The sequence below is a fragment of the Fusarium phalaenopsidis genome (genome assembly GCF_050370095.1).
Source record: "Fusarium phalaenopsidis strain FUZ10S chromosome Unknown contig_32286, whole genome shotgun sequence".
Taxonomy (NCBI): domain Eukaryota; kingdom Fungi; phylum Ascomycota; class Sordariomycetes; order Hypocreales; family Nectriaceae; genus Fusarium; species Fusarium phalaenopsidis.
In genome coordinates this window covers 943,929-965,988 of record NW_028145413.1, presented here as the reverse complement: position 1 = coordinate 965,988, position 22,060 = coordinate 943,929, and the positions used below count along the sequence as shown (strand labels likewise).

At 52.4% G+C, this 22,060-nt stretch overlaps 7 protein-coding genes across 7 annotated transcripts; 4 read left to right on the top strand and 3 right to left on the bottom strand.

Annotated features, from left to right (window-relative positions):
- Positions 1–522: 522 nt before the first annotated feature.
- Positions 523–4,791, top strand: LRP88_02609 (fungal specific transcription factor domain-containing protein; the record flags this gene model as incomplete). The annotated part of the gene is made up of 6 exons (XM_083239253.1): positions 523–732; positions 1,138–2,437; positions 2,656–2,702; positions 3,133–3,530; positions 3,965–4,650; positions 4,703–4,791. The coding sequence occupies 6 exons, from the start codon at positions 523–525 to the stop codon at positions 4,789–4,791; spliced, it is 2,730 nt and encodes a 909-aa protein (XP_083104383.1).
- A 93-nt stretch (positions 4,792–4,884) lies between these two features.
- Positions 4,885–5,802, bottom strand: LRP88_02608 (SDR family oxidoreductase; the record flags this gene model as incomplete). The annotated part of the gene is made up of 1 exon (XM_083239252.1): positions 4,885–5,802. The coding sequence occupies one exon, from the start codon at positions 5,800–5,802 to the stop codon at positions 4,885–4,887; it is 918 nt and encodes a 305-aa protein (XP_083104382.1).
- A 682-nt stretch (positions 5,803–6,484) lies between these two features.
- Positions 6,485–7,436, top strand: LRP88_02607 (uncharacterized protein; the record flags this gene model as incomplete). Its single annotated transcript, XM_083239251.1, has 3 exons — positions 6,485–6,749; positions 6,818–6,987; positions 7,038–7,436. 3 exons carry the CDS (start codon positions 6,485–6,487, stop codon positions 7,434–7,436), a joined length of 834 nt encoding a protein of 277 aa, XP_083104381.1.
- Positions 7,437–8,550: 1,114 nt separating this feature from the next.
- Positions 8,551–9,592, top strand: LRP88_02606 (NmrA/HSCARG family protein; the record flags this gene model as incomplete). The annotated part of the gene is made up of 3 exons (XM_083239250.1): positions 8,551–9,133; positions 9,192–9,524; positions 9,576–9,592. The coding sequence occupies 3 exons, from the start codon at positions 8,551–8,553 to the stop codon at positions 9,590–9,592; spliced, it is 933 nt and encodes a 310-aa protein (XP_083104380.1).
- Positions 9,593–9,978: 386 nt separating this feature from the next.
- LRP88_02605 (Pro-kumamolisin, activation domain-containing protein) lies at positions 9,979–12,110 on the bottom strand (the record flags this gene model as incomplete). The annotated part of the gene is made up of 6 exons (XM_083239249.1): positions 9,979–10,059; positions 10,114–10,219; positions 10,268–10,393; positions 10,457–11,011; positions 11,061–11,293; positions 11,346–12,110. The coding sequence occupies 6 exons, from the start codon at positions 12,108–12,110 to the stop codon at positions 9,979–9,981; spliced, it is 1,866 nt and encodes a 621-aa protein (XP_083104379.1).
- Positions 12,111–15,065: 2,955 nt separating this feature from the next.
- Positions 15,066–15,999, top strand: LRP88_02604 (Translin; the record flags this gene model as incomplete). The annotated part of the gene is made up of 4 exons (XM_083239248.1): positions 15,066–15,240; positions 15,313–15,409; positions 15,466–15,611; positions 15,668–15,999. 4 exons carry the CDS (start codon positions 15,066–15,068, stop codon positions 15,997–15,999), a joined length of 750 nt encoding a protein of 249 aa, XP_083104378.1.
- Positions 16,000–16,370: 371 nt separating this feature from the next.
- Positions 16,371–20,797, bottom strand: LRP88_02603 (uncharacterized protein; the record flags this gene model as incomplete). Its single annotated transcript, XM_083239247.1, has 2 exons — positions 16,371–19,127; positions 19,181–20,797. The coding sequence occupies 2 exons, from the start codon at positions 20,795–20,797 to the stop codon at positions 16,371–16,373; spliced, it is 4,374 nt and encodes a 1,457-aa protein (XP_083104377.1).
- Positions 20,798–22,060: the final 1,263 nt, after the last annotated feature.

Here is a 22,060-nt window from a genome sequence, read left to right as displayed (position 1 = left end):
ATATACGACGGAGCCCACTCTTGCTACAAGTGATCAACGGTTCTCTTCCAAGTGTGACACTGACTGAATTGTCGATTTCTTGGCAAACAATTCATCATTGAAGATGCATCACGTGACCGTCAGCGTCGCTATGGAGTACGCGTTCATATCATCGCGAGTCAGATTAGCACTGCCATTCTTCTGTGGTGGTAGTGTTGGCAACATTCCAACCTCAGACGGAAGACCCCGGCTTCAAGTAAAATGCAGCCAGCCCGAGGCATTCTGTCTTGCTCATCTTGCCGACAGAGAAAGTAAGTTCCCCTCCCACCAACGTCTCGGGCTTCCTAACCAGATCCTAGGCTGAAATGTAACCGAGACGAACCATGTAGCAACTGCGTCACCAGAAACGTCAGCTGCGTATATCCCCCATGGCCCAGAGGAAGGGCACCCGTCGCCCAAAGGCGCGATGCGGTTCAAGTGAATCAACAGTTGGATGCTCGCGTACGCCAGCTCGAGCAGCTTCTCGGAAACATCGTCTCCCAGATGCCCGATAAGCGCCGCGCTACGAATTCCCAGACTTCTGGTGACTTTGCTAGTTCAGAAGATACTCTTCCTAGTGGAACCTCTCCTCAATACCTGGCCTCGGGTTCTTCTCCTAGTGGGGAGCTCGAGGTCAAGCCTGGTCGGATGGTGTCGAGCAACACTGAGATGATTTACGTCTCGGGCAGCCATTGGACAGCAATATGCACCGAGGTGATAGATTTACTGATCTTTTTTGCCCCATTAATTTTCTAACGAAGGCGATTTACTTACATTCGTTAGGTCGAGAAAATCAGAGAGCATCTCGATCGGGGCGAAGCAGCTGCACAGACAGACGACCAAGACCAGAGCCAAAGCCATGGACCCATGCTCCTTGAAGGCGTAGGGCAAATATCAAATATCGAAACTATCATGGCCGACATCCCACCAAAGGATGTAGTCGATAGGCTTGTTTCTCGTTACTTCAACTCCACAGAACCATCAACCAGTGAGTGGACAGGGGAAAGTATGCAAGTTGGCCATGAACTAACTTTGGTCAAGTTGTCTTTCACGCGCCAACTTTTGAGCAAGAGGTACAAAGTCTCCTCGACCGTCTACACTTGTGCTAAGAATATCCAGTATAAGCAGTTCTGGCTCGATCCAAAAGACGCTTCCCTTCAGTGGGTTGCCATACTCTTTGGCGTCATGGAAATGGGGGTGTTTTTATACATGCGGGTTCAAGACGACTTGCCCGGAGATTTGGGGAATCCCAAGGATCTCATGGAATCGTTCCACCGCCGTTCCGCCGAGTGTCTGTTGTTGTCCAAATACTCGACTGCCCCTGGCACCTACTCCTTGGAGGCTCTTCTGTTCAACATCCAGGGCGAATTCATACGGCGTCGAGACGCCCATCTAGGCGTGTGGATTCTAGCAGGTGTCGCTATCCGCTTGGCCATGCGGATGGGATATCATCGTGACCCTGACAAGCACTCTCGTATCACGCCCTTTCAAGGCGAGATGCGACGTCGAACATGGGCACTAGTCTTGCAGCTTGATATTTTGACCTCATGTCAGCTTGGACTGCCTTGTTTGATACAAGAGCATCAGTGCGATACACGACCTCCGAGTAACCTTCTCGACGAAGATTTTGGCCCTGATTCAGCGCAGCTTCCACCCCCGCGACCCGAGACGCAAATGACTCCCGTGTTGTACACGATCACAAAAGTAAAGCCATCCTCCATCTTCCGGATAATATTCAACCAGGTTTCTCTAGGGAGGACAGAAGCATACGACGAAATCATGGCACTAGACCAGAGACTTCATAGTGCGCAGCGAGCCATGCCTCCCAAGTTCCAGATGACGAACCCGGAAGACTCCATCACCGTGGCCCCCTACGTCCTGATCCGACGATACAATATGGAGCTATTGTTCCAAAAGTCGCGGTGCATGCTGCACCGCCACCATATGGCCAAGGCCTACCAAGATCCTGCCTACAATTACTCGAGGACTTCCTGCGTCGAGGCAGCCATGGCGCTCCTAACACATCAAGCCAATATCTCCAAGGAGATTCAAGTCGGAGGGCGGCTGTACAGGGATAGATGGTTTGTGTCTTCCTTGGAACGACACGACTTTTCCTTGGCGTCGATGATCATCTGCCTTGAGCTCAGCTCCCGATCCAGCGAGCACTCCAACCCCCCAGGGCCAGAGGATCAACAAGGCTTTTTAAAGTTTAGTCGGGAAGTCATGGTTGAAGCATTGGAGAGCTCTCGCCGCTTCTGGGAAGCACTCAAGGTGGGCTCTAACGAGGCGCGACAGGCTTTCGATATGCTTTCAGTCATGCTGGATAAGGTCTCGACGAACCCAAGCGTTCAGGAGAATACGCAGCTCCCAACACCCCTAGACATAAATGACGCTCTACAGGCTCAAATTTCAAACAGTGGTTAGTAGATCGGTTGTTTGAGAGATAAATGGCTAACATGTAGGTGAAGCTCTTTTACAACAACAACAACAACAAACAAGCACAGGCGGGCAAACAAATTCCTTTGATGCAAATATGCCCGAGATTGGGGCCATGCTGAATTGTCCGGACATTGACAATTGGGTATGCACATGGTTTCTCCTGCATGTCCCATCACTCAACTAACACCATGTCATTAGGAACTATGGGAGGCACTTGTGCAAAGTCCTCACCGAATGGAAGAGCTGTAATATCATGACCCATCAAACTAGACACCAAAAAATCCCGTTGTCTATATTGCTTTGTTGCTGTCGTTGGTAGATATACGGATTGATGCATATTCTGGTTAGAACGTCTCACCGTCTTGGTCATCATTTAGCTGTGCACTTTCAACCTCCCCGCTTCTTCCTGACAACTACAAACAATAAAAGTCGTCTCACAAAAGTTGCTTTGCTTATACTCGTGCCAGTCCTCAGCACCGCGCCCGATGCCTCTAGAAAAGGCCCATCAGGCGTGTCGTGCCTGTCGGTATCAGCCCTGGCGTGAGTGTGGGGAGATTCAGCAATGACATCTAACGTTACACAGGCGCCTGAAGAGAAGATGCACAAAAGACTTGCCTTCGTGTTCTTTAGTGTGTAAGCAATAACTTTGTGCTTTATTATTGCTAACGCAATCAGTGCATCCGTCTTCACAAGTTGTGTGAATACCCTGAAGGGGCCATCCCAAACACCATCACCAACACCGCCGTGGATGATAGACTGCGCCATCTCGAGCAACTACTCAACGTGAACAGCATCTCTCCTCCCGAGGCCTCCAGATCTCCAACTCTCGACGTCTTCTCATCTATTCGATGTCCGACGAACAACTTCCCTCTCCCTTTCTTCCTGGACAATGACCTCTTTGCACCCCTTCGAGAGAATGCTCTGGCCCAAAGCACACAGTCCTCTCTACCCCAGATATGCTCGGAATACCTTGGTCACAACTCCATGGAGAGTTTGTCTATCTACTTTTCGACTGTTCACACGTGGCTCCCTATGATTAGCAGAAAGCGACTGATCTTTGAGCTTAATGCTCAGTCGCCCGACGATGCCTGCCTCATGCTACTCGTCCTCTGCATCAAACTTTGCATAATGGATACCGAACATCCGCCAAAAGAGCTTCCCCTATATGCAGTTGCAAGATCTTTATGCTCCGCAGCTGAGACGGGAGGCTTTGTCTCTCTGCGCCTACTACAGTCTTTAGTACTTCTAGCCGTCTATGAGCTCTCTCACGCCATATACCCTGCTACATTCCTTACTCTCAGTCGCGCAGCCAGACTCGGGATGTTGATGGGTTTTCATGATAGAAAGGCTGCTCAACAACTATTCAAGCCCGCTGAAACTTGGACCCTTAGAGAAGAGCAACGTAGGACGTGGTGGGCGATATTCATACTAGACAGGTAAGACCATGTAATCTCTAGGTCCTCACAAGAGGAGTTTCAACACATTATGTCTTTCTAACTCTTGATAGGTTTGTCAACATCGATAGTTCTTTACCACCTGCGACGCCAGAGCCATGTCAGAGTGAGCTACTCCCCGTCAATGACGTCGACTGGGACAACGGGACTGTCGTGCCCAGCGAGCCGCTGTACACAAAGTCTTTCAGTTCGGTTACAAATGTTGGTTCATTCGCACAGACTTGCCAGGCTGCTCATATGCTCAGCAAGGTCATGCGCCACACGAAGGCCAGGGCATTATCACAAGATATCACAGAGCTACTTCCAGAAGCACAGCATCTTCACCAGGCTCTATCAGCCCTTCATCTGTCTATTGAGGGCTCTTCAAGCGATGGAACACAATCACAAACGTTGGAGCCTTCCACATTCCCGGCACTCGCCTTGTGCTGCTCTGCCAGGCTCGTATTGTACAACCAGTACGCCTGCAACGAACCTTTGGGACTCTCCACAAACGGACCTATTGCTCTAGAGACGGAGCTACAAAAGGTCGGATTGGAAGGTATTAGAGCGATAGCATCTTCTACAGCCCGTCTAGTAGCGCGAGATACGGGAGGGTGTCCATTTGTCGCCCGGTTTCTCTATCACGCCGCAACAGAGTGCGCGTGGTTCATCAAAGAGAATCACGAGCAAATCATGTACGATGCGCTGGAGGATATTATCGGTGGACTTCGTGGTATGTCGGAGCATTGGAGACTTTCAAGTAAGTATGAACTGGATCAATCATCAAGGGTATTGTTGCTAATGCCATGCAGGCCAGTACATCTCGTTACTCGAGCAAGAAGAAGTCCTCAAACTCGTTGACCAAGATGCAGACGTCTCTAGCTCCACATCAACGTTCTAAACATGTCTACATTTCGAATCCCAATGCATTGCGATGGACATTGAGGTGCACGGTCATGGAGTCAACCGAAAATCCGTTCCATCGAATCTATCTTCAGCTTTCTACATCGGTTGAGCTTGCAATACGTGCCATCCTAGCATACGCTTGGTTCAGCTGCTCCATTCTTTCGCCATACAGCCCGTAGCAGTCAGATCCCAGCTGAACTCGTAATGCTTTGTCTGTGCCATTTCCAGCCCATATTCCCTCGAACAATGCTCGCCCTTCAACGGCGTCAACAACTCTCAAGCCAAACAGCTTTGGGTCACCATTCACCATGGTTGGATCCTTTGCCGCCACATCAATAATACCATTCCACTCTTCCATCTTCGTTCTGTAATCTTCCGTGATGCCACCGTCTGGCTTGAGGTGGTTTCCAGGGAACTTTGTCCTGAATCCTCCGGGCTCAATGATCATCGTCCTGATGCCAAAAGGCGCAAGCAGCTGAGCATAGGACTCTGTCAGAGATTCTGCGGTCGCTTTGACAGCACTGTACATCATGTGCTCAGGCTTGCTGACGAAGCCCCAGATGGAAGAGATGGAGATCAGGGTGCCATTCCGATGGCGGCGCATGGCGGGTATCAAGGCTCTCCAGATTCGAATGAGGCCGAATAAGTTGGTCTGCAAATATTGCGAGATCTGCTCATCGCTCATGTCTTCAACAGTCCCGAGCAGGGTGTTCCCAGCGTTGTTGACCAGCACCCAATGTGTCGGCTCATGCTGGTTGAGTTGTTCCTCGCGAGCAACGAGCTTCTTGACAATTTCCTCAGCATCCGGACTGGATATGTCCAGCTGTAGCCATTCGCCGCCGAGTTGCTCAAACTCCGGGTTGTCGAGGGCGACTTTCTGGGTGTTGCGGCCTGTGCCTATGACCCTGTGGCCGGCGCGGAGGGCAGAGAGAGCCATCTCAAGACCTAGGCCAGATGAAGCCCCGGTGACGAACCAAGTCTTGTTGCTTGGGGTATTGGGCGCCATGTTTTGGGACGTGGATGCCGAGTGTTTGAGTGACTCCGCTGGTGATTGATAGTGCTGGGCTCTTTGTGTGGATGGGGGACTAGACGATCCAAGAGTGCTTTCACTCATAAACATTGAGTCACGCCGGCTATTATAAACCCAGGCTTCTCGATAGTATTCCTACATCATACGTTTCCAAGCCATTCGTCAAGTTGGAGCCATCACGCCGCGGCCGCCCTCCTCCGCATCCGCCTCTGCTTCCGCTGTGGACAAGCGCATCAATTCTTGAGGGTTCGCAAGATTTGCTACTCAAAATTCGCTCATACCACGTCACTCTACGAAGCTAGTGACTTCATCGAGAGTAAAACGTATCGTTGAGGCGAGCGGATCGAGTGTAGCCCTAGGAGCGGCATCGAGCGGACATGAGCGGACGAGGCCGCTCGGGTCCGCTCTATCGGGCCGGGCGATGATGAAGAGGGGGCATTCTTGGTATTCAAGGCGATTGATGAGCGATCGGTCTTTTCTCTTAATCATTCATTGATGGGTCAAGAAACGAGTTGACTCACATGTTGAACTACCGAGGTGCCGTTAAAGAGAGATCAAGGATGGTACAAATAACAGCCAATGCGGCCATCCGCGAAACCGAACCCCCATATCCATCACTGGCATCTCACCTCTTGTCCTACTGAAAAACATCTTCAATATGGCACCTCTTGTCTGGCTTGTCACTGGCTGCTCGTCCGGCTTTGGCCGAATCTTTGCTCAGCAGATCCTGAGTCGTGGGGATCATGTCATCGCCACAGCTCGTAGGGTCGAGACCCTTGACGACCTCAGTAAAGCCGGCGCCTCTGTCATGAAGCTGGACGTCACCGATGATCAAGGTACCATCAGCGACACCATTCAAAAGGCCATGAGCATCCATGGTCGCATTGACGTCCTTGTCAACAACGCCGGCTTTATCCTGGGGGGTGCATGGGAAGATCTCTCGCAAGTCACATCCTCACACACAAGAGGCTTCCGCTAACACAGAGCAGAGACAAGCAGTTCCGTCAGGCTTTTGACACAAACGTCTTTGGCGTTCTGAAAGTCACCAAGGCTCTGCTCCCCCATTTCAGAGAGCGTCGCACCGGCACCAACGTCTTCATCAGCTCCATTTCCGGATTTCATGGCTACGAGTTCAACGCCGGGTACTCTGGTACCAAGTTTGCGCTCGAAGGTAAGACTCAACGCTCTGAGCAAAGACCCATCCCTAACAGGCATTAGGCATGGCCGAGAGTTTGTGGAGGGAGACGACGCACTTTGGCATCCGTACTCTGATCGTCGAGCCGGGCCAGTTCAGGACCGAGCTCCTGTCCAGTCGAAACCTCAAGAACGAGCCGTCTAAGATCCCAGACTACGCCCAGCGGTCCAAGGATTTCGATGAGTACTTGGCAAACAGGAGTGGGCACCAGGCTGGAGACCCCAAGAAAGGCGTCTCGATTGTGCTTGACCTTGTGCGCGGTGAGGGAGTTGCTAAGGGCAGGGAGATGCCCCTCAGGATCGCTCTTGGAGCGGATGGGTATGAGGTTGTGAAGAATAAGTGCGATGAGACGTTGAAGATCCTTGAGGATTGGAAGGATGTTAGCTGCAGCACAGATTTTGACACACAAGAATAGGCTAGTGGTCGGTGGCCTCTTCTAGAGACATCATGATGATGTACAATAGGAATAAGCCAAATAGTTCGTAAGGAGTCACACCTGTCATCGAGTTGGCAGTGTCAACCATGTCACCTGAACATTTCCATCAACGTCTCTCTTGCCAATCCCAAGGCATCCAAGTATATAGAAAGAAGTACTTTAAAGAGCATTTAGTTATTGTTTAATGGCTCTTTAACGAAGATCTCAAGTTCGACAATCTTGCTTAACGGTGGCCCTCCAGCAGTAGGAAACACCCTCGCTCCATACAGCCAGCGAGTATCATGGCACGGCTCTCACATCTTTTCGCGGGGACAAGTCCCTATTTCGTGCTCGTCAATCAACTCCCTAGATTTCCAATCATCCCAGAAACATAACGTTATCCCTTACATACCTCGTCACCTCACAGCGCCACGGTTCGACAGTTCCTCCACTCCGGCTCATGCAGACCTGGCTCTTAAACCCACTAAACCCGTTGTATTGCCCCGATCCCGTCAGCCACTCGGTAGTTTATTGTCCCTGCGCAAACCTTCCGACCCAATGACGGCCGCCGGAGTTTGCGGAGCGAGCGGACAAGGAGCGGACGTGGCGTTCTGGTGACAGGGGGGAGCGGGAATGGTGAGATGCGAACCGGCGTGGGCTTGACGAAAGTGGTAATTCTCTGTTCGAACTTGTGGATCGGGCGTATAATCGCGATAGTAACCATGGGTTGTATCATGGTAAAGCTTCAAGTATTCCATGAACTGTCATAAGCCTCCGCTCTGTATCCGGCCCCAGTGCTGTGTTAGAGCGCTAACAGAATGAGCTCAGCAGCGGCGGAGTAATGTCGTGATCTGTTATGTTTATATTCGCTGAGCATTTTATATACTGGTGTAGCTTCGTGCGCGATCATGGATCCCTAATACAACTAACTATGGTTGACTTGTGTCCCCTGTTGCGACCGCCCCGGAGGCTTATCGCACCTCCTTAGGAGAGTCATCAACTAGACAGGAAGAGACATATAAGAAGGCCATGGCCTCAAGAAATTGTATACAACACATCTCATCAGTTCATCCAACATCCTCACAACAAATCTCAATACATCGCAACCTTCAAAATGTCCTCTCAGAAGCTCATCGTCATCCTCGGGGCCACTGGCAACCAAGGCGGCTCCGTTGCAACCACGTTCCTCCAAGACCCTGAGTGGAAAGTCCGCGCCCTCACCCGAAACGCCTCAAGCGCCAAAGCCCAAGCCCTCGCATCTCGTGGTGCCGAGGTCGTCGAGGCCGACATTGACAAGCCGTCTACTCTCACGGCTGCGTTTGAGGGCGCCAACACCATCTTTGCCGTCAGCGACTTTTGGGGTCTGTATGGAGACCCTGCCAACAGAGAAAAGGCCAATCCGGGGCAGGCTCTTAATGAGTGGGCTGGTGAGCATGAGACGCAGCAGCTCAAGAACGTCATCGACGAGGCTGCCAAGGCCTCGACTCTCGAGCGGTTCATCATCTCAGCACTCTCAGATGCGACAAAGTGGTCCCAGGGAAAGTACAAGCACGTATATCACTTTGACTCCAAGGCCAGGGCGGTCGTGTACGCGGAGAAGACCTACCCCGAGCTCTGGGCCAAGACCAGCGTCTACCAGGCAGGTCTCTTCCTGAGCAACTTTGTCCAGAACCCCCTTACCCAACCCATCAAGGCAAGTAGCCCAAGCCCCTATGGCTCACAAGCATTACCAACATATTTAGAACGCCGACGGAGTCGTCCAGTTCATCGGACACATAGAGCAAGACGTCAAGCTCCCCTTCATCGCCGCCGAAGAAGACTCCGGCCCCTTTGTCAAGGCCCTCCTGCAGCAGCCCGCGGGCGTCAACCTCATCGGCTACAGAGAATGGATCTCGCCCCGTGAGGCGGCTGATGCACTCACAAGGGCCACGGGCCTCAGGGCAGAAGTCATCACCCTCCCCAAGAGCCATTTCCCTCCTGGCGTTCCTGAAGACTTGAAGGCTGAGCTTGAGGACAACTTTGCCTACTTTAACGAGTTTGGCTACGAGGGCAGAGATGACCCTACTCTGACTCATCCCCGAGACGTAAGTTTACCCGCAAAGTGTTACGAATGGCTGCTTATACCAGATTTAGTTGAAGTTTCCCCCATCCCTTGAGACTTCTGAGGACTATTTCAAGAAGCAGGATTGGAACAAGGTCTTTGGTGCTTAAGAAATGGGAACCTGTTTTCCTTGAGAGGCGAGATGGGGGTGAAAGTAACCGTCAAAGACCTCAGTTGCCGCTCATGTTCTCTATAGCAAGCAATAGGTAGTCAATTTCATGAAAGGGGGTATCGCAGTTCAAGGGGTCACATCAGATTCTGTCGCAGCAACTTGATTTCTGTATTCGCTCGCCTACCAATCATTCCATCCCAGTCTATTGAATCAGCCCTCCACCAGCCCAAGGGGCTGATACCATCACCTCAAGTTATCCAATATGGATGGTCTATACTTGCTCGACAAGCCCTAAGGGCCATTCAAGAGACGTAACATCCCCCAGGGACTTAGTCACCACCGCTGGGCTCCTCCTCAATGATGTAACCCTTCCGGAACGATCCATCGTCTTGAAAGTGGACGGACTCCTCCTAGGTAGCCAGTCTCTGCAGCCGATCAAACAGAGGGGTACCCCAACCAGTCACGGGATCCCATCCCTTGACCGCTTTCCAACCGGCATTGGGGATTAAGGGCGAAGGAAGTCGAATGTAACTCTCACCCGTACAGCCCACAGACTTGCCTTGGGTGATGCTAAACACTGTTAGGGGGCTATCAAGGCACGATGAAATGGGCACTTACTCGGTGAAGCCTGCCTTGCCAGTCTTGTAGAGCCAAGGGTTCAGGAAACCCATCGGGGGCTTACCCTTCTTGAATCTCTCATTGTTGATGAGAGCAATCATGGCGCCAAATGTTGGAGCTGCGACGCTGTATCCTGTGTCAGCACCCGTGTTACCAGGTTCGTACAGAACCACAGGCAAGGAAACGTACCTTGTTCCACCACCAAAAGTCTGGTTGCCGCGGAGCATGATCTGGTGGTTCCATGCAAGAGCCGCCACATCTGGGTAAGCTCTACCGTTGGGGGTGTAGTATCCCTTCCACTCCTTGCCGTGCTTCTTGAGATACGACTTCACAGTCTGTTCCTGCCACCAAGGACGCGAGAAGACTTCCGAAAAGCCACCGCTAGATCGGGACCAGGCAATTTCCGGGCTATTTCCCTCTGTGCCGCCCACAGAGGTCACATAGGGACATGCGCCTGGGAACGTAGGGAGGAATTTGGTCTTATTCTTCCCGTCGTTGGACTTGCAAGAAAAGCCTGGTCCTGTGTTACCAGCGGCTGCAATCACTGACACGCCGCGAGTGCCAAGTTGGCCAAACATGTTGCAGACTTGGCGAGCATAGGACTTTGAGATGTGCTGCTCATTCGATCCATATGAGAGAGAGATGACTTTGGGAAGGTTCGAGTTAGGGAGGTTGAGGAGGTATTGCAGAAGTTCGAGCCAGGGTTCGGGGTACTGTCTATTGGTTGCATTGATCGCCTGGAAGCTATTTTGTTGTTAGCCCTAGTAGCAGTTTTACATCCAATTGCACTTACTCGAGATCAGGGATGAGGTTTGGGTTCATACCCCCAACAGAGATGAATCGAACGGGCACCTTGTCGGCGAGTGCGATGGCGTGCTGAATATCCATGTTGGCTTCGATTTGAGCAACGTTGTGGGTTTGCTGGTTCAGCCCTCCGTTGACAAGAGAGACAGAGAAGTTGGCGCCCTTCAAGTCGGGCGCAAACCGTTTGAGAAACTCTTCAAGGTCGGAAAACTGGGCATTTTGCTACACAAAGTATGTTAGGGTAAACACGTCTCAAGTGAACAAGGTAGCTTACCTCAAGGAAGCCAATGATGCCGTACTCCGATTTTCGGTGTGCACTTGGGTAGCTACGCAAAGGCATCTTGTAGATCTTCCGCAAGCATTCTGGGGTGAGCTGTGCTTTGCACTGTTGCAGGTCAATTGGACCATTACCACCATGGTTGCCGTCGTTGTTGTTGCAGTAGGCCCTCGCTTCGTTGACTTCCTCCCTCTTCTCCAAGGATGTCAGGTCCTCAACGGCGGGCGCCTTTTTCTCGCTGGGGAAGAAGGTTGTGGGCTGGATGGTGGTGATATGGTCGCGGACTTCGATGGGGACTGAGTATTGTCTCGTTCTCACAACTTGTTCATCGTCGCGAGCAAAGATGTCGAAGCGGGTGCTGAGAAGACTATCGGCCTGGCCGACCGTGGTTCGAATATGAAGCCACTGGCCTTCATCACGGATGTGGTGCTCTGGCACACCAGCATCAGAGAGCCAGCGCTTGACAGATTCCGTAGCATCGCGAGAGGGGTGGAGCAGGGCTTTGGCGGCGTCGCGTGAGAGGTGCTTGCCATAGTTGGCATGAGAGGGGTCCGAGATTTCGCTGAGAGTACGCTCGAGAAGGAGGTAATCCTCAGACTCAAGGCCGATAGAGAGCTCAATAGGCTTGTCAGGGGCAGGAGAGCTGGATTCCTCCCAACCCTCAGGAGTCTCGTCCAGTGATTCAACCACGACAGGTCTTGCCACGACTGTCGCAGCGATGAGGAGAAACCCCCAAGTTCTGAGAAGGCTGACAGCCATCATGGCTTCAAATTTTTAGTGTCGAAGATGGTGAAAAGGTTGATGTTGCTCGTCAAGATGATCTTGAGAGCTTGTCTTGTCCTCAACACCACTCCTGCGCATCGCCAGTCTTTATATCCTCAACTCAGCAACAACAACATCATCATCATATCGTATATCTCTTTTTTCGATATAATACCCTTGCTCCAATCGCAAGCCGTATTGTAGTTGTGGCTGCTCTTCCGCCCGATCCGGCAGGTGGCTGTAGAGAACAATACTAAGCCATGTCTTGATATTGTTCGTGGTACGCACCACCAACAGCAATCCAACAGTCCCGACAGCCTGGGTCGGAGCGTAATTTCACCTCAGCCATGTGCAAGAGATTCCTCCATAAGTGCCATGACCTTCTTCATTGCGAACAGTGGTTACCTGATTCGGGAACGTCTGGATTGTGGCTGTCAGGCGGGGGATTCCTTGTCCACGGGGATGCTTTTCTAGAAGAACGGGTAGAAACCACAAGTTGGTGCGCGACATCCGGGTATAGCATGGAATGTGACTTGCCCGTTACACAAGCACCGAACTGGGATCTCGTATCATCGTCCCGCAACAGTTGAGTTTCGCCATCTCGTTTGAGTGTAGAGTCAGTTCAGCCCTGCAATCAGGCCAGGAACGTGATCACTCCTTCACGAACGTCATCAAGAGGTTCTTGCAAAAGCAAATACAGTCTCCTTCTAAGTGTTCCAGGGGACCTGTTGGTCCCGTCCAATTCCCACCCTGCAGCCCACCCCCAATATTTGCGCGAGCTATGGACTCAGCTGAAGGGACCAGCATATCCGAGCTTCAGTTGCGTCCAGTTATGTCGAAGTTTATGGTGTTGTTGTCGCTCAGTGGCACGCTATGACTTGTCATGTGGTGCACTCTAAGCTCAATGTTTCGGCTGTTGGTCCATCAAGATCTTGGTTGCTTGGCCCGTATTGGGAATGCTGCCAGCTGTACACTTGCGGGAATAGTTGCACACTCTTGCCATAGCTAAATCACTGGCTGAGAAACAGAGCCAATGACGCTTTCGCCGACGTACGGAATGCTCGCTAGTAGATCTCTCCCACGACCAACAGTGTCTTAGAAGGATCGGAGGACGAGCCGCTCTTCAGCGGGATCCAATGGTTTCGTACTGGGCAGTACGTATCCTGTTCGCCAAGTAATAAGGCCTCACTCAAAAGACGCATCACGGGTATTTCGTTCGATTCGGTATCAGAGAGGGTATTGACGTCGCTCTCTGACAGCAGCTGTCGTGGATCAGCGCCCCTTGGGACAGTGTGGGAAATGGATGAGGCCTTCGTGCTGTCAGTCAACAGGTCACCAGCACACAGAGAACTGGAGGCCCCGACTCTGTGCGCTCGAGCTTGGATCCATCACGGAAGCCATCACCAGTCGCAAGGCTCGTCAGTCAGAGCTTATCCCTCCGCCTTGGCTACAACATGATGGGTACCGAAGACATTGTGGAGAGTTGCACACCGCCGTACCGCGTCCCACTGCAGTCTCTGTTAGCACATGTTCAAAGACCATGCGATTGGAGGTCTCTCGAGCCGAGCACCTCCACATGAGGAAGCGACATGATGGTGGACACAAAGCCTAGGGAAGGAAATGAGATCTCAGAGACATTAACAAGTCCTATCCCGGGAGTAGCCATAGGGAAATAACAACAATACGATAATAAATCAATAAAAAGGCTCTGATATATCACCTTTTCTTGGGATATTTCTTTGGGTACACGAGCATTTGAGGGCGAGACGCACTGGATCAGGCTGAACGATGAATGTTGCTGTGGGCCAAATATTGACGGAGTCTGTAACTTTTGCGCTTGGTATCAGGGCGCAAACTGTGATTGGTATCACCGGGGATAGGCTATTACAACCGAAATTTGAGTGGGAAGCTTGTCAATTCTGAAAGTCTGCCACTTGATGCAGGGTAATCTTGCTTGCGTTGATGTTGTTGAAGGTGCAGCCTGGCTGACGGGAAGCAGTTATCTGAAGCAGAGATCCCTAGATGTCTTCCAGCACGCTGATGTCGAATAACTTCAAGAAGCTTGAAAGAAATCGAGGTACAAACAATATCAATCCAGACCTGTAGTCTTTGCTACCGCTTGAACACACATTGGATAATACCAACAACGAAACATCCACGTTCGTCTTGCTCAAGCATCTCCAGCTGCAGCCTCAGGTTTCTTTCTGTAAGGTCCCGCCTCCTCACCGCAAGGCCTGTAGCCTGCCCGCCAAGTGGGCCCCAAATTTCCCAGTAGGCAGCACTCCAGCCTCCCCAATTCCCTTCCCCCTCATTGGTCGAAATTCTGCCACCACATAATCAGTAGTCACCTTCACCGCCCGCAAAATCTTCTATATAAGGTCGCCCTCCCTCCCAGGATTTTACTCTTTTTTTCTTTTCTCCTTAGCTCTCTTTGCCTTTTGGCTTAGATCAAGTGTAGTATCTGTTCTTTTCAGTTTAATCTCTGAAAGGTCTCTAAGGAGACCAATCGTGATTATTCCTATTTTTGAACCTTGGGCGGTTTCCTCTGTGCTTGCACATGATTCCGCCCACAGTGTCCCTGGTATTACACTGCCTCCAGGCGACGCGAACACTTGTTGAGCTCACGCTTTTCATTGCTTGCTCAGGCTTGCCTGGGTAGTGAAGAAGACCGTAATGCGATATGATTCGATGCTGTGACGCCTCATTTGTTGCACGTAGACGTGAGGAACCATGGAAGGTGCTGGTGCAAAATATACAACGGTAAGCTGTGTATCGTCTCAAATCCATCTCCAAAGTGCCCATCATTAGCCTCCATCCCCTGCTCCAGCTCTCCACGAGGTAAAACAATCTTCCCGCTCCCAGATCCCTAGCGTAAACGAAAACACCTCCAAACCAAGACAGAGCCTCATCCGCAGAGCCTCACCCACTTTCAACAACAAAGAACCCGCCGCCGCCATGTCCTCCGACAACCCCCTCCTCGATCCCTCCATCTTCGCCCACCTCCAGGAGAAGATCGACGAGGAGACCCGCGTCCGCGATAACCTCACCCAGATCATTCAGCGCCTCGAGCGCGCCGTCGCTACTGCCCAGGGCCTGCTCTCGCGCGTTCACTCCACGCCCCGCGCCCGCTGTCAGTTTTTTTTTTTTTGCCATCATCCTCCGCCTTGTCTGTGATACGTTGCTAAGACCAATACCGTGCCAGACCCTGCGCTTGTGTCCCAGATCGAGGATGCCATCAAGGAGGAGGTCACCATCGTGGGGGAGCTGAGCGCTGTTGCCAGCCAGCACCCCTACTACAAGTACGTTTGCCTAGTCTACCAGCTGAAAAGCATCAAAATCTGACCCAACCGCCTAGGTACAACGGCAAGTGGGCTAGAACCGTCCAAAACGCCATCGGCACCGTCGTCTACACTGCCTGGCTTGGCGGCCTGGGTTCAGACTCACAGCCCGCCTCTCTCGGCCGCCTCCTCACGCTCGAGCAAGTCGGCGCCGTCTTCCAAGGTGCGTCACCCATCCCCAATGAAGACAAAGAAAACTCCCAACTGACCTCTCCCCAGTCCCAACTAATCTGAAAGACCGTGATGCCTTCCACCTCACCATCGAAGAGTACCTCCTCTCCCTGACGGACCTGACTAATGAGCTCGCCCGTTTGGCCCCCAACGCCGTCACCCACGGCGACTTTGAGCTGCCCCTCGTTATTAGTGGGTTCATCAAGGATCTGTTCGCCGGGTTCCAGCTGCTGAACCTCAAGAACGACATTCTGCGCAAGCGCGCGGATGCCGTCAAGTATGACGTCAAGAGGGTTGAGGATGTCGTCTATGACCTGAGCCTGCGTGGTCTGGTCAAGAGAGCTGGCGAGGGTGACACTGAGATGGCTGCTGCCGAGTAAACCAGCAGATTCCAACATGGATATGATATCAAATCGTTAAAAAGTTAGATGGTCACCATTGGTCGACTCAATCAAAATCTGCGTTGTTCAGTTTGCTGCTGCTTGCCTCCCCGTGAAAACACCTTTAAACGCACATGCACGACAATGTCAACTTAGAATACGTAGGTAACATAGAAACGTCTATTCTCCGTAGAAAGCGCTCAAGGCGCCAATGTATCAGAAACCATTCAGCCCCCTATCACCGGGCTAACGATATGGAGTTCATGCGAGTTTTGTTTACAATAATATACACCATGTTCCTCTTCCCAATCCTCAAATGCATGTCTCGCCAGACGACCATCACAGGCGAGTTGACGCCGCAGTGCTTTTGTTCAGTCGTGTCTAAACGTGCACTTGTCTCCTCTGGCGCATTTGCCCTGCTGCCAGAATGTGCAAGGCTTCGTCCCTATTAGTGCTTTGTTTGCTGGTTTGTGCGGCGGCAGCGTGCCTCGCTTTCTTCGGCCATCTTTCCCTTCGCGCTCACCCCTGCCTCCGTGGTGATCATCACGGTTCCGGTCATGGTCACGGTCTCTGTCGTGCATGCGGTCCCGGTCCCACTCCCTATCCCGATCTCTATCGCGTTCTCGATCTCTATCCCGCTCCCAGTCCCGTTCCGCCGCTGGAGGCGGGGGTGGGGCAGCTTGTTGTCCTTGAGCCATCTGACTGAGCATCATGTACTGCTGGTAAGATGGATCGTTCGGGTTCAAATACGAAGCAGAATTCGAGGCTGGAGCTTGCGCTGGCTGCTGTGATGGCTGATTGATAGCCGCCAAGATGGATTGGAGCTGACTGTCAGGAATCTGCCCCTGCTGTTGGGGCGTTGTACTGGCTTGTTGCTGAGCCGGTTGCTGACCACCAGTCATCTGCTGCAGCAGAGCCATGTACGGGGCATATGCTTGCTGCTGCGCATAGTATGCTGCCCAGTCCTGGGGGTTGGCCGGGGGTTGGCCAGGTGCAGCGTTTGGTGCAGTGGTCCGCAAGGCGTTGGCTTCAGCTTCGGTTCTGGCCCGTTCTTCGTCCGCTCTCTTTTGTCGTGCCATCATCTCTTTGTTGTAGCCCATCTGCCACTCGCGAACCTTTTCTGGATCATGCAGAATCCACTCTGGAGGAGATGTGGCTGGAGCTGGTTTGTTGGCCAAGTTCTTAGCTACGCCCTCAATAGCACCTCCACAAAGACGAGTAGCTGTATCAGCGTAATGGTAAGTACGCCAAACATCGGTCGTAGCTGGAGCAGGATCCCGCCAGTTCTTAACTTTGTCGGATCTGAGTAGCGTGAGAACCTGTTCTGCAGCTGCATTACCGGCGACAATCGGCAAATTCTCATTCGCCGTGCCATGGCTTTGCTGGGGCAAGGAACCAGGCTGTGCAGACGATGAGGGGTTTGAAGGCGCACCCCGGAGGCGACCCAAGATCGAGTCGAGGCGGTTAGACGGGTTCTCCTTCGCATCAATCCGCTGGATTGCCGAGTACAGAGCCCCGTCGACCCCCATTTGCTGCTCATCGCGCCACCGAAGCTGAATCTCTTGAAACTTGGCATCGTCCGGCAAGTACTGAGTTTTCCGGTCACTGCTACCGACCATCTCTGGTGGAGGAGACTTGGGTGTTGGTGGAATGTCGTCTGGATCGGTGTAAATGGCCATGAGTTCGCGCTGTTCCCTCTCCGCAATGCGCTGCTGCTCATCCGTGGTAAAGGTGACGTTTCCTCCCCGATTAACAAAGTTCTTGTTTCGGGTATCATCTGGTAGTCTCGAGAAGTCGGTCGCAACAGGTCCGACCCAAGGCTGATAGGGAATATCATCGTCCTCATCCTCGTCATCCACGTTTGCACGTTGCTTGAGAACCATTCCCTCAGACCGATCATCACCGGCATCGCGAATCATGTTGACCTCTCTACCTTCATCCTCAGCCTCTTCCTTGTGGAAGATTTTGACCTGAACAAGGTCACTCTCAGGCTTCCAGCTGACCCGGAGCTTGCGGCGAGCTTCCTTGCGAAGACGCTTGGCCTTTTCTTCCGGCGTCTCAGACGTTTCAGGACCATTGGTTTCTTTGGGAGCAGCCGGAGAGTCGGCCTTGGGAGCATTGATTGAATCAAGAAGCGAGGCAATGCCAGATGACAAGGAGCTCGTTGCTGATGACGAGCCGTTCTGCGGCACATGGGGCTTGGGCTCACTGCGTGGTGTCTTGGGAGCTGTCTTGGGCTTGTCATCCGCTGTCGACTTATTCTCTGCCTTAGGCTCAGGCTTCGGTGCAGACTTGACCACGGGCCTGGTTTTGCCAGGCAGGATAGAAGCAGCTGCCGCTTTCGCCGCAGTCGTCTTGGATGCCGATTGAAGTTGAATCTTAGGCTGCGCAAGCTTCCTACTAAGAGAGTTGCCGCTTGATTCTATCGCAATCTTCTTCACAGTCCGTGTGTCGGCCTCTTCGTCCCGGCCACGCTTGGCAGAGTGATCATTCCCAGACTTGGAAGTCGACTTTGCTCTGCTGGCAGCCGAGGTTCCCGTGTACCCGGTGGCCGTTTCTGGTTCGGACGCCCTGAGCTTCTTGATCTTGGCAGATATTTCCTGAGTGAGCTCCTTGACTTCGGCATCGCCCTTGTCGGCAAACCTTTTCCTCACCGTCTCAAAGTTTGTTGTTTCGGCAATCTTCTTCGTCATGGGAAAATGGGTAAAAAGCTCGAGGACGATCTTTGGGAGTTTCCCAGAGAAGTCGCTCGATTTGATACACATGATCAATGCATTCACCAGACTCAGAACCAACTTCTGGTGGCCGCCGAGGTTATCCAGAACCGCGTCGTCCGCATGCTCGATAGTAGCATCCAAAGCTCGATAGAGAATCTCCTTCTTCCTCTCAAACTCCTGTCGGAACTTTGAAATCTCAGACTCGGCCTCCTTGTCCTTGATGGCTTGGTCGAGCTCCTGCTTGGCGCGATTCATCTCACCACGAAGCTTGATAAAGTATTCGCCCGCTTGTTGCACACGGCCTGCGATGAGCGCATTCGTCCTTGCAACAGACTGCTCTACGTGAACTATCCCAATGGTGTCCCATGCAGCAGCATCAGCAGGGTCTGTCGGACGAGTAGCAGAGCGGATCTGAATATTGTTAGATCAATGTCCTTTGATATGGGATGCAACTCTGGACTTACTGGTTTGTTGCGCACCTCCTCCAGTTCCCTCTTTGCCTTCTTCTCCGCCTTGTTCTTGGAAGCTTCGTCCGACTTGAGCTGCTCTTTGAAAGCATGAGGGTACTCGGTATACTTGGGACGTCGTTTACCAAGCCCCTTCATAGCACGATCGAAGTCATCCAACAACACCTTGGCCTCAATTCGCCTCTCATCCAGCCCGCCCTTATCGGGAGAAGGACGATATTGACTTGTGAACCGACCCTGAACCTCACAAGGGAGGCTGTATCCAAGCTCGGGAACCATTTGTCGTCCGCTGCGGGCGGGGAGAGCGACAAGTGGAGCAAGCTTGTCGTAGCTTTTGGGGGCGGGAAGCTTCGTTGATCCATCATAGATTAGATACGGGAGGCCCTTGATGGCGGGATGCTTCGCTTGGGCAGCCTTGGGGCGTTTGTTGAACTGGGCAATCAGCTGCGCATCTTCGGGTGAGGGTGTCGGTGCTGCCAGTGTGTCGATATCATCCACCTTCCTCAGGGCAGGAGATCCAACCGGCGAGTCGGCATGGATCGTTGCAGGCTCAGGCGTCGGCGTTTCGGGGGCACTCCTAGCTGCCCGCTTCCTCTTCTTTGCCGGAGGTTCGGTCACATTGGGCTGAGAGACGCCTGCGTCTTGATCAACGACCGCCTGTTGCATCATGTACTGGGGGGTTGCAGCAGGTGGTGGTGAAGAGTTGGTCATGAAGGGCGGTTGTTGTTGATGTACAGGCTGCTGGAAATTTTGGTTTGGCATCGGTTGAGTGGTCTGCGAATAGGCAAGGGGCTGTTTGGGAGCATATTGTGCCTGGGAGTATGGTTGAGGCTGCTGTGTTTGTTGCTGCTGGGGTTGATGTGGCTGCTGGGTTGGCTGCTGGCGCGCCTGTTGATGGGATTGTTGAAAATTGAGCTGTTCGTTCGATTGAGGCTGAGGGGTCTGGCCATTCACTGGAGGGGAGAATGCAGCTTGGCTATATGACTGCTGGTTTTGGACAGGAGACTGCTGAGGCGGTCGGTTGAAACCATGTCCATGGGCGAAAGCGCCAGGAAGACCCTCAAACTGCTGAACAGGAGTATGACTTTGTTGTCGGCTCGGTTGAGGTATTACGTGAGGCTGAGAATACTGCTGTATCGGGGATTCGAAGGAGGGTTCGTTGGGTTGAACCAGACCATATGAAAATGTGGAAGAATGAGGATGGCTCGAAAGCTGGCCAACGCCAGCCATGGCATTGTCCAGGTCGATCTTGCCATGTTGACCATACAGATCCGAATGGATATCGCTGAAGGCTGGATCCATTACATCTTGAGAGGGCTGCGAGAACTGCTGGTTCAATCCCAGCGAATCATGCCCTGCATGATAATTGCCTTGGTTTGGTTGTGACCCATGAAGACCACTGGTGAGAAACGAGTTGTTCTGGTCAGAGTCGAAAAAGTTGGATGGAGAAGCATCCTGAGGGTTGATGTGAGAGTACGCAGCTTGATCAGTCATGGGCTGAGACCAAGCCTGGTGAGGATCATATTGACCATTTTGACCAGTGAAGGCATAGTTGTTATGCCATTGCTGCGTCTCATCAGCGCCATTCTGGCCATTGTTGGACCAGGATTGCATCTTGCAACAGGGCGATAATTGAGGCGGCAGCCGCCAGGGCAGCAACGCAGCCTCAAAGATCAATTAATGTCAGTTATAGAGGCTAACGCACGTTGTTAGCGATCATCGCTATGGGCAGATTGTGTGGACGCGTGGACGAAAGCGAACGATGGATGCAATGCGGGAGAGACCCGGTTCAGAAGATGCAAAGGGTGTGGTGGGCTTGGATAGGCGTTGATGTAGACATGTTTACAGCCAGTGGCTGTTGATCAGGAGACGGGAGGAGAAAGTACTGACACACAGAGAGTCGCTGCAGGGAGACCTGGGGTGGGCTTCTCCTGTTAGCGGAGGATTTCCGGCTACCAATGGCTGCAGGTTACCCACCATAAAACAACGCTAGGCGGCAATGGGAGCGATGACAAGGGTCCAGGCGGGAAGTGTTGAAAAAGGCAATGAATCTGTTGAAAGCAAATGCAAACCATCAGCGAGTCTGGTAAAACAAAAAATGAGTGGTGGTGGGTATGAAGAATGATTGTTGGATCAAAGAAGAATATTGTAGACTGGATTCCTGTCAATAGTTAAGGCGCGAGCGAGCGAATGAATAAAGGACCACCAGCAGAGACCACCAACAAATGCTGGACCATCTTGAACCACGGTCGGACAAAGGCTCGAGCGCAGCCAGTTGGGCGACAAAGAAGACCCGGAAAACGGGATGGATAAGCTGGACGCCAAATTAATGAACTGGCTTTCGTCGACAGAGCTTTGCTTCTTGTGGCGATGGAATTGCCTTGCTCGTCGAGGCGAGGCATTGTAGAAAGATTTCTGATGGTGGGGCCACTGATCTCTGGATGCGTGCGCCTCCATTTAGCGTAGTCCCTGCTGAGCCTGCCTGCGAGACTGTCGCGGCCTTGGCCGTTCTGGTTCTGGTGGTGCTGGCAACCTGAATGTTATCACCCGGCCCCCTGCACCAGGTCGCCCGACCAAGGCCTGCAACGTCGCAGAAGGACGCTCGCTCAATGGCTGGCGCGCCTTTTCCTGACTCTGGATGCCCTCTTTTTTATCAAACACTCGCCCGCGGCTTAGGTGCGCTGCGCGTTCGCATCTAGGTTCGCCAGATTGCAGATACCTGGATTTCGTCACTGCGCCCAAGCCTGGAAGTCATGGTTATCCAGCCGCCGCAGCTCAGCTCTCTGCTGCTGCAAAGGCAAAGACGGCGCTGAGAAGCCTTTATCTCCAAAGCGAGTCTCCACGGCGGTGGTCACCAGCTCCTCATCTTGCAATTTT